Source organism: Lactuca serriola, chromosome 1 (assembly GCF_051521515.1).
Source record: "Lactuca serriola cultivar US96UC23 chromosome 1, Lser_US96UC23_V15, whole genome shotgun sequence".
Classification (NCBI taxonomy): Eukaryota; Viridiplantae; Streptophyta; class Magnoliopsida; order Asterales; family Asteraceae; genus Lactuca; species Lactuca serriola.
The window spans coordinates 92,675,337-92,687,001 of NC_136408.1; the positions used below are offsets into that span (position 1 = coordinate 92,675,337).

The 11,665-nt window shown below is 38.4% G+C and overlaps 1 protein-coding gene and 1 non-coding gene across 2 annotated transcripts; one reads left to right on the forward strand and one right to left on the reverse strand.

Annotated features, from left to right (window-relative positions):
* Positions 1–5,015: 5,015 nt before the first annotated feature.
* LOC145058888 (uncharacterized) lies at positions 5,016–6,719 on the reverse strand. Its single transcript, XM_079006766.1, has 2 exons — positions 6,241–6,719; positions 5,016–6,084 (listed from the first exon to the last, which is right to left on the reverse strand). The coding sequence occupies exons 1-2, from the start codon at positions 6,717–6,719 to the stop codon at positions 5,016–5,018; spliced, it is 1,548 nt and encodes a 515-aa protein (XP_078862892.1).
* Positions 6,649–6,755, forward strand: LOC145080738 (small nucleolar RNA R71). Its single transcript, XR_013695326.1, has one exon. It is a non-coding gene; the product is annotated as a small nucleolar RNA R71 (small nucleolar RNA).
* Positions 6,756–11,665: the final 4,910 nt, after the last annotated feature.

Consider the following 11,665-nt stretch of genomic DNA (forward strand, 5'->3'; position numbering starts at 1 on the left):
CGACTCCCACCAATATCTGGCCTTGTCTCTTAAGCACCCTGCTGCATATCTCACCTTCGACCCCTCAGGGCAGAAGCTGGTCAACTGTGCAGACTCAAAGTCTGCAATCCATCACCTGGATGCAATGGGGTCCTTTGCCCCATGGAAATCCGGCGCACCACTGCCGCTGAAGTCCTTAAAGGATAGTATGTGTGGTCTGAACTGGCTGGTCGCCATGTCGCTCCTGAACGCCCAAAGGCGATCCTCCATCAGCTCGACAATCCCTTCCTTGATCGACCCAAAGATGATCGGGGTCGCATCAAGGATGCCTCTAGTGATCTCAGATATGAGGAAATCACGTAGCCTCTCATCCACTGGTTCAGAACATGAGCCCGAAGCAGATCCCTCTCCCGAACTGCCAACTGTTGGCCTCGAACATAGTACCACCATTCTGCAATACATAATGACAACCGTTAGTGATACTGATAGATCTAGGGGATCACATCCATCACAAGTTCCCTGGTCTTGCCTCAGCCTTCCTTGATTCAAGTACGGATCCTCTGGTTTCAGTACTACGGGCCCATACTACCTTCCACATCTATCTGTACTTTCCTCAAGAACCGCCTCGACTCCACCAAGTCCCTTCTACTACTATTGATCTCTGCTACTCCCATCCTAGGCTCTCCCTAGGGTACCTCTGACTCCACCCTAACTAGTCCTCAGCTGCTGAAGGCCTCCTTGTAATGCCAATTAGCCATTACCTTAATACAATCACATGCAACGAGGCCCAGATAATCCTTCAAGTAAGGGACTCATCCCTACAATAGTTAGGACTCAAACAAGAGCTACAAAATAGGGTCAAATCCAATCCTCTGAGATTATCCAACCCTGTTCACATGTGACTTTAACGTATTCACCTAATAGCTAATTCCCATCACTTAGAGTTCCACAAAGCACAAAGCAAGCAACATTCAGAAAAAAAGGGAACAATCTCAAGCAATCCTATCCTCATAACAAAAATCTGTACTAGCATACAATGCTAAGCTCATACTATCAGGCATAACCTAAACAGGCTATCCTACTGTTGTCTACTCAATACTAGCATGCAATTCTCATAAGCTGAAACACATAAAGCATGAACATAAGGCATCATTCCTAGATCCTCTGTCCTATTGTAGCATGTTGTTCTACTGAAGCAAATAAACATAACATAAACTTGGGTACTTTGCGGAATACTTACTTGAGCTCAGCCGGTCGCGCACATCACACACTTCATTCTTTCTCAAAACTCATTTAACTTATCTTTTAGAAAACTATTTTTTTGTAAAAGCTTTTACTCCCCTGATTTGAGTCCAGACACCCCGAGCGTGTGTCCGAAACCCTTAAACTAGAGCTCTGATACTAACTTGTAACATCCCAAATTTCGAGTCCAAAAATTTCATTTTAATTAACTGAGTATAAAAACATTCATAAGAAAACTACGTAGAAATATATCATTTCGTAAATCAACATATCATGCCTGAAAACCCAAATCATAAAATAGAAACATGTCAGAGTACAATCCCAGAATATCTCAAGTGCAGAAAATCAATGCGTGTGTGTATGATGTGCTGCTACCGCGCCAGCTCCTTCCTCTTCGCTGAAGAGGTACCTGAAACCAAAACTGTAAGCACGAAGCTTAGTGAGTTCCCCCATCGTACGACATACCATACAATCACATAACATACATACACTGTCAGACATATATGGGTGCCCGACCTACGCCTTCGGTCCTGTCGACCGGATACTGCCTAGCATATCTGGGTGTTGGCCTCCGCTTCGGTCCTATCGACCGGATACTGCCTAGCATATCTGATTGCTGGCCTACCCCTTCGGTCCTGTCGACCGGATACTGCCTAGCATATCTGGGTGTTGGCCTACCCCTTCGGTCCTGTCGACCGGATACTGGGGACTATTTCACCCCTCTACTACTACCACATAACATGTATCACATAATCATATTCTATCTAGTATGACTGGGTATGACTACCCCTCATTGGCCCTATGGACCGGAAATCCTAGGAACTATCTCCCCTACTGCTACTGGCATATAACATCATCTCATACTGGCACATAGCGTATCAGGTAGTAGCAAAACTAGATGAATATCAAAAAGACAATCATCTAACATACAACTCCTACTAGTGGGTCGGCATTGTAGCCGTAGACCCACTGCTACTGGAAGGTAACTCACCTCGAATGAGTAGCTGCTGATAACCTGCATGGGAAATCTCTGTCTGCGGCTACTCCGGAAATCCTCCGGCTATAATCTCCACAAAACACCAAGTCGTAACCTTATATCTACTCTTAGGGTAAAATGACTATTTTACGTCTGACCAAGTCCAAGTCAAAGTCAAAGTCAACGTCAACTTCTAGTTAACCTGACTCGTCGAGTTGGGCCGCCAACTCGTCGACTCCTTATCCTTTTAATTGTCCTCATCTATGACTCTACTCGTCGAGTTTAGGAATGACTCGACGAGTTCTCCTTCTATATGAACATCGAATGAACCTTCATCCGACTCGTCGAGTTGTATGAACAAATCATTGAGTTCATCCTCATTCTATGAACCAATCCTGCCGTTGACTCGCCGAGTTGTATGAACAACTCGTCGAGTTCATCTTCAAGAGTTGGGATATTGCCTTGGACTCGCCGAGTCTGCTCATGCACTCGCTGAGTCCTATGAACTCCAGGACTATGGCTTATCCCAATACATTGGGTCACTCCCCCGAACCCTCTAAAACCTTTCCAGCACTCCATTGGGTCTCTTCGACCCATAACAGAAAAGGGGAGTCTAAGCTCGGACTCGCCGAGTCCCAAGAACGACTTGCCGAGTCGATACTGTCCTAGTCTATTTCTTTGATTTTTGGTGTACAACTCTTGTCCAAATGATAGATCTAGGTCCCTAAACTCGATGTAGCACGTAAAGTTACGAACTTTACGTGCATGCATGGGACTTTGAGCCTAAAAGGCTCTAAAAGAGACTCTTAAGTTGCATGGGGGCTTCCATGGGTGCAAAAGCAGCCCTTTTCTGCCTTGTAACTCCTTCATGGACCTAGATCTGAAGCCTCAACCCCTAACCATGCTTGCAATCATGGTTGGTTACCAAGAATGGCTTATAAAAGCCCTAAATCTCCCCAAAAAGGGATCTAGCAAATGAACAAGCAAGGTATCGACTTTATACCTTCTGGGAACTGCAAATGGTGCATACACTTGAACTCCCTTGGTCTTCTCTTGATTCTTCTAGGCTTTTCCTTGTTCTTTGAGTTTAAAACCACCAAAAACCACCACAAAGGCTTAGATCTTTACACAAATGATTAGGGTTTTCTAGGGGGGGGGGGTTCTCGAAGCAATAGGGACGAAGGGTGGCTGGATGAGATGCTTAAATAAGGTGCAAACCCTTAGATTAGGGTTTTGTCCAGTCAGAGTCTACTCGTCGAGTTTGGAAGCCGAATCGACGAGTCCATCATTTAAATCCCGTATCAAATCCGCTTCTACTCAACGAGTTGGGCCTTCAACTCGCCGAGTCCCAGGCCAAAAATGAAAAAATACTTAAATAAAATATATACCAGGAACCAGGTGCTACAATTTGCTACAATCCTATTTATGGAACGTCTGTGATTAACCGACACATAAATTCGAGACATAAAAGAAAACTAATGAGGCAGTTGTGGTTGTGGTTAGCCGGTATGTTAATTTGAGAGCCATGACATAATCCAGGTTCAAATGTTCTTGCATGGTTGGTTCATCATCGTGTTTGTGACTCCATGGTATCCCTCGCACAAATAAAGGATGTGTAAATCCGAGATTAACATGCCAATAAATAGTTTTAATGAATCTAAAAAGAATTAGGAGTTTCACGGTGATATTATGTACCTAAATAACTTTGTGGTGTGTTGATGACATCCCTCTTCACATCACAAAGCCAAATATGATCCTAGCATTAATAAATAATAAATTAGGGTTTCGATAATTATTTTAAGGATCAATAAAACAAACAAGAATGGAATTAAAATTTAATGATGCCAAATATTGATCCTTTTAACCCTTACATTCGTAAACCGTTAAGAACAGTTTCGTATAAACATAATGAAGTGAAATGGAATTTCACTTAGTTAGGAGTTGACAATGGTTACTAACTTAGCTGATAATGTGTGTGTGTGTGTGTGTGTGTGTATATATATATATATATATATATATATATATATATATATATATATATATAATTAGTTCAATCTGATTTTGATATGAACAACCTAGAATTGTCCATTAAGGAGTTGAATGGATGTAGAGTCCCTTTAGGAATAACATAACCAATCATAGAAACTATAATGTCAAAGACTCCCATATTCACTATCATGAAGAGAAGTATCAAAAAGAAAAATGAAAAATAGCCCATATGATTTGTGGTGAAATACCTAAATGCAAAGGACAACAGGAAGGCTTGTTCTGAGACTTCTTCTGAAAAACTATCATTTGTAAAATTAAGAAAAAGGACTAAGAAAACATAAAAGCCCAACATGTATGATAGGAAAGAATAAAACATAACAGAGATAATTTGATCATGGATTACGAGTCCATGCTAGTATCCATAGGATCAAACGATAACTCGTTCTCGTAAATGTTTAGTCTACAATCAGTATGAAAATTCATAATACCATTGGAACATTACTTTTTATCCTTGAGTATTTTACTAAGGAAAAAGTAATGACATTTGCAAGAATATGCATCGAATTAAAGAAACTAAGATGACTGAAATAAGGAGAAGTAGGGTTGATCAAGAATATTAGGCTCTTGTTAATATTTATATGATCAAAAGACATCTCGTTCTCCCAAATGTTTAGTTTATGGTTTTATGATTCAAAAATTTTTTATATAAGATTTCATAAGAGTATTATGACTTATTTAGAATGTTTTAACGTGTTTAAAAGAAAGTCGCAAATTTGTGAACTTTTATAGTAACAAAAGGTTAATTCAAATATTTGAATGAGAAGTATTATTATGGAAAACCCATGTCATCACTTATTCTTGAATGTTGAATTGCTATATTTACTCCAAAAGTGTCTGCTTCTTCTCCAACTCGAAGATTGAGTTTGGACTCTCTAATATCCACCAAGGCTCGGGTGGTGCTCAAGAAGGGCCTTCCAAGGATGATTGGGATTTGTTCGTCTTCCTCCATGTCTAAAATGATGAAATCTACGGGAAAAACAAATTTGTCAACTTTTACTAATAAGTCTTCACAAATACCTCTTGGAAAGGTCATCGTCTTGTTGGCTAAATGGATGACCATGCGGACAGGTCTTCGTTTTGGGAGATCAAGCTTTTTGAAAAACAAATAAGGCATCAAATTAACACTTACTCCCAAGTCAGCTAGAGTATGACTAGTTGCTAGATTCCCGAATTGGCATAGTAAAGTTATGCTTCCTGGATCACCCATCTTCTTTGGTAACATGTTTAGCATTGCAGCAGAGCAAATCTCATTTAGTACCACCTTAGATAATCCTTCCATTTTCTTGTGTTTTGTTAAGAGGTCCTTGTGAAACTTAGCATATGTTGTCATTTCGGCTAAGGCTTCAAGGAATGGTATGTTGATTTCAATGGATTTGATAGGATCTAAGAACTTCTGGTAATCTTCATCATTCTTCTCTTGTATCTCTCTACCTAGAAAGAGCAGTGGTGGGAGATATGGCTTAACGGGTTCAGAATGTTTCTTTTCAAACTCTTGCCACGTCGTGGTATTATCACCACATCGTGGTGACTGTTCAGTTTCCTTGGTTTGACTTTCTTCTCGAATTTTTTGCTCCACATCCGGGTTGCTTCTGTCGATGAGAGTCAAATGAGTAATGATTTTCCCGCTTTTTGTTGTTACAGCTTGGATGTGGGCTCCTTTCGGGTTTTGTTTAGTATTTCCTGGAAGTCCTCCCAATGATCTTTCATTTATTTGCTTAACTAGTTGCCCAAGTTGTTTTTCAATGTTCAAGATGGAAGCTTGTTGATTTGTTAGTAGAGTTTGCTGCTCCCTCATCATAGTTTGTTGTTCACAAATTGCTACTTCTATTTCCTCGTGCCTATTTTTCAGATGCAACAGCAAAATGATTAAGCATTGACTTGAAATCGAGTTTATTTCGGGAGTTGGTTCCTCTCGTTGGTAAAAGCCTCTTCCTCTTTATTCACATTTCTCTTCCTTGGCTTTCTTGTACTCATCATAAGGTAACCACTTCTACTTGGGGTTTCTCCAATCTTCATCAAATCCATCACCACTCGAGTAGAAAGCTTGAACCTTTCGATTTCCATTCTCATCAAGATCATAGTCCTTAGTCAAATGTGGCCTGTTATAGTTTTCACACCCAACTCTTATTGCATGGATTGTTTGATCCATCTTATTCATCCTCCTATCCATGTTTTGCAACATTGCCAAAACCGCCGACACGTCTTTTGAAGTAGCATTCGCTGATCCCCTTGTTACATCATTCCTCAGGTTATGGTACTCTCTAGAGTGTTTAGAGAATTCTTTAATGAGCTCCTTGATTTCCACATGATTTTTCTTGGTTAAGGGGCCTTGAGAATCAAGGAGTTGCCTAGTTGTGACATTCACCCCATCATAAAATATAGAAACCTCTTGTTGCACATTGAGATCGTTTTGGGGGCAATTCCGAAGTAGACCCTTGTAGCGCTCCCATGCTTCAAACAGCGACTCCCCCATTTGTTGTTCAAAATTAGCAATGACCTTTTTGGGCTTAGCAACCTTGGATGGTGGAAAAATTGTTCCAAAAACTCCTCATGCATTTTTTCCCATGCAGTGATTGTGCTTGTGGGAGTGCCTTTAGCTAATCCTTTGCAGCTCCCTTGAAAGTGACAGGGAGCATTATCAACAACACCGTTTCTCGTGGAACATTTGGAATGTTAAAGTAACCGGCGATTTCGTTGACTTCATCAAGATGCTTATAAGCATCTTCATGATCCTTTCTGGTGAAAGGAATCTCCTTAAGCGCAGCTAGGATGTGCCCCTTGAGTTCAAATGTGGTAGTGGCAGGTATGGTAGGTTGCACAAGGCCCGGTCTAGTGTCATCACAATTCCTCTTCTTGTATGCTTCCATGGAAATGTCAGCAATGTCCGCCATGATGTTGTTGGGTTCGCTTTCTTGATTACTACCTTTTTCTTATTCGTTATCGCTTTCTTCTGTTTTGTATGTGCTTTCGTCTTTTGTTACCTTGTTGGATTCTCCCACTTGCTTTCTCTTCTTCTTACTAAAAACCAATTTGAGATTCTTAAAAGGTGATTTCTTTGGTTTTGTAGCTTCTCCTACGGTTTTATCTGTGTTTTTACGAAAGGCGGACTATGGGTCTTCAAGTGGTGGAATTAGTGGTGTCTTAGATCCTCTGGTCATAAACTTCTGCAAAAGAACAAATAAAACGCGTAAAAAGAAGAAAAACGAAAAATAAAGGTTTACTGTTACGACATCACGACGTGGTGGTAATTACCACGACATGGTGAGTTAAAAACGAAGAAAAGCCTAAAACAAAATTTTAAAAGCAAATAAAAAGAAAATTTCCTAAAAATAATAGATTCAAATTAACCAAATATGGACGGTTCCCCGGCAACGGCGCCAAAAACTTGATGCATAAATAATATGCACTAGTTAATCCTACTAATGTGACTAAGTATTTCCTAAGACATTGTACCTTGTTGAAGATAGTATAGCACACTAGACATGTATCGAACACAGGGAACGGTGTTTTAGCTAATTTTTATCTACTACTAATTTATTACTAATAAAATTGAAAAGGGTTTTTCTCTAGTTTTGCAAGACTAGAAACTTAATTTACCAAACTAACTAATTAAGCTAACACTAAAACTAAAGCAAAGAAAACAAAGATGATTTAACCAAGGTAAATAAGAGACTTTCGTTTAGCTTTAGAATTGTTTGTTATTATGGTTGATTTATGGAAGTGCAATTGATTTTAGTTTCATTAGTTACAAATTACTAAGATGACTAAATTAGTGTTCACTAACTTAATCCTTTAGCAAACTAGCTTATTTATACGGTGATTAGGCGGACAAACTAACAAGTTTACTATTTTTCGGTTCGAGTTAATTAGACATATAACAGATTAATCAATTTAGTTTATTGATTCAACTCAGTATATGATTTTTCGTCATATATTATCTCCAATACCTTTTTACCCACTTTTCTACCTAACCCTAGGTTTTGCTCAAAACTCTAGTCCTATAATTTTGCAATTTACAAGATCATAAGATTCTAATTTAACTAAGGAAGATAGTCATACTAACTTAATCAAATTCAACAATAAGTAAAGAAAATGGTTATCAAAAGTACGTAAGGTTCTTTAATAAGCAAAATCAACAAATAACCAAATAACTAAATCCAATCCATAAACTCAACCATAAATAAACCAAACAATCCTAGGCTAAACGAAAGTCTTGAGGCTTTAGCCCATGATTTCAGCAAACAAGAACATAAACTCGAAATTCAATGTGCTAGACATAGTAAAATCTAAGTAAAAGTCAAAGTATAGAATTTGGTTACCTTAATGCTCCTACTTCCAAGGTTATAGACGAAATCCTTGCTTCCAAGCCTTAAAACAGGTGTCTTGCCTTCAAAGCCGATGATTGCTTCCAGAGAGAGAGGTCCCAATTCGGAGGAGAATGTGATTATTTATAATTTTTCCCGAAGTTAGGGCACCACGACGTGTTGAAGCCACCACGTCGTGGTTTTCGTGATTATCCCGTATTCCACAAGTCTTCAAAGTAAATCGGGACACTTCAAAACACCACGTCGTGGTAGGGTCACCACGACGTGTTTAGTATATTTTCTTCATCATTTTAAAAGTCTCTAATCAAATCCCTTAGCTTCCAACTTCCCGCTTCCAAGCATGTCTTTTACCCCTATAACACAACTCATAAGAAATTGAGTACCTTTTGTTCTAATAAGGGCATAAAATTAATTAAAATATTAAGATATTATGTATAATTATGTGTATAAATATACACATATGAATAACTTAATCACATTTGATGGTGGGAGTCAAAGTAGGGGTTGACGGTGGCAACAGGTGAAGGTGGTTGTGGGGTGGTAGGGGTAGTAGGGGTCGGGATGGTGGTGGTGGTGGTGTGTAAATATGATGGGTGAGGGTGGAAATAGTGGATATTACATGGTATATTCTCATGTGAATATGAATATATCATTCAATATTCATATGTGAATATTACATGATATATTCAGTTATGAATATTACATGGTATATTCACATTTTAGTATCATATGTGAATATTCATATGTGAATACTATATGATATATTCACATATGAATATGTTATGTAATATTTATATGTGAATATACCATGTAATATTCAAAAGTGAGTATATATCATGTAATATTCAAATGTGAATATATCAACTATCTACATGTATAGGGGTAGGTGAGTTAATGGGTGGGGTGGGATGGGTGGATATGGGTGGGATGGTGGGGTAGGTCAGTGGTGTAAGTGGCGATGGTAGTCGCAACAGTAGTGGTGTTAGTCTTGGAGGTCATCATTTAAGCACATGTGAATATATTTTAATACATATAATAAGAAACATTATTTAAAACTAAAAAAAATCGTTATCTACATATTCACATAGGAATAACAACTTTTAATCACATGTGAATAGCTTAATCTTATGTGAATAACATGATTTAAATACATGCAATATAATAAGAAAAGTTATTAAAGAATAGAGTAAAAATACACGAATGGTCCTTGTGGTTTGGGGTAACCTGCGTGCTTGGTCCATAATTCTTTTTCTTAACTCAGAAGATACTTAAAATATAATTTTGTTGTGCAGTTGGTCCATGTCAGACCTAAAAAGACTATTTTTCCCTTTGTGATATATTTTTATTTTGTTAATTATTTTTTATTCCTTCAACAATTATTAAATAAAATAAATTATTAATAACTGTTTTCAATGGACCCACCCCAACTTAATATTCTTACCTTCCCACACTGGAGGGAGACTATCCTCTTTCCCGACACCATCTTCGACCATATATCCGATACCAAAGAAATCACCATAAAGTCACAAAAACTACCTAATATTCAACCATAAATATGAAATACATATAAAATCAAAGAAAAAACTCAAATCCAAAACAAAATTCCAATCTATAACTCACATCCAAAACTAAAATCCCCAGGAAAAGCCCACATATACAATCCGGATGAAACCCACAAATTGAGTTTTTCCATCTAAACCCATAAATCAAAATCGAAATTAAAATCAAAAGCGAACTATAAACGCAAAAATCGAAATGATTAAAATCTAATTGATGATGAATCCTAGCAATCAACCCTAGTCTCGAAGACAAAGGTCGATGTTTGTGAAGACGAAGAGCATCAATGATGGGGGTACACTCAAATACTTGTAATTTGAGTTTGCCAGTTGAATCACCAACCTAGTGAAAAAGAAAATCACAAATTATAAACCAAATGGATCGGTTCGTGGGGCAACATTTGAAGTAGTTGTGGAACCTTAACACCACCAATGTCTGTCCATAGGTTGATGGTGATCCAAGCAACAGTGGTAGGTCGCTAACACAACCTTCCAAGTGGGGATTGAGCAATAGTGTAAAGCCCTAAGCTCCTATATCACCTTTTATTTCTCGATTGAGGGTGAAGAAGAAGGTGGTGTTGATAGAGGAGGGGTCGTTAGGTTTTCTGGTGAGAGAAATTGGTGTTTGACATGAAATGGTAAGGAGGTGGCTGAGAGCTTTTGGGCAAAGGAAAAAGGAGGGGGGAGCTTTCTGGTGACATTATGGGAGGAGATGAGGGATGAAGGAGCATGTAATGGTGGTAGCCAATTGTGTTTTATTTTAAGAAATCGGTCAATGATAATGATTAAGAGGCGATGTGTGGGAAGGGTGAAGGTAAGGGGTGGGACCCGATTATTTTAATAATATTATTTAATAAATAAATAAATAATAAATAATTAGCAAATTAAAATAAAATTAAAAAGGGAAAGTAGTCTTTTTATGTATGATAGGGACCAAACGTGCAACAAATTTACATTTTAGGGACCATCCAAGTTAAGAAAAAGAATTAGGGACCATGCTCGCAGATTACCCCAAACCGCATGGACCATTCACGTAATTTACTCTAAAAAATAATAAAATCCGTTATGTGTATATTCACATGTGAAATAACATGGTTTATGAATAACATGCTTTAATCATATGTGAATATATAGTTTAATCACATGTTAATAACTTAATCGTATGTGGTGGTGGTGGGGAACAAACCGCATGGACCATTCACGTAATTTACTCTAAAAAATAATAAAATCCGTTATGTGTATATTCACATGTGAAATAACATGGTTTATGAATAACATGCTTTAATCATATGTGAATATATAGTTTAATCACATGTTAATAACTTAATCATATGTGGTGGTGGTGGGGAAGTCAAAGAAGGGGTTCAAGATGGCGGCAGGTAGTGGTGTTGGTAGGGTGGTAGGGGCTAGGTGGGGGTCAAAGTGGTGGTTAACAGTAGTGGTGGATGTTGGTGTTGGTAGGGATATAGGACGGCGGAGGCTCGAGTGGAGTAAAGTAGTGGTATTGGGTGGCAATGGTGGTAGGTGGTGGTGATGGT

Bases quoted from the DNA above. Each gene is read 5' to 3' on its own strand.
- LOC145058888 (XM_079006766.1), bottom strand. From the start codon at position 6,719: ATGGGGGAGTCGCTGTTTGAAGCATGGGAGCGCTACAAGGGTCTACTT. The intron at 6,085-6,240 runs GTAGAAGTGGTT...TCTGAAAAATAG, and splicing joins GAAGATTGGAGAAACCCCAA to GCACGAGGAAATAGAAGTAG.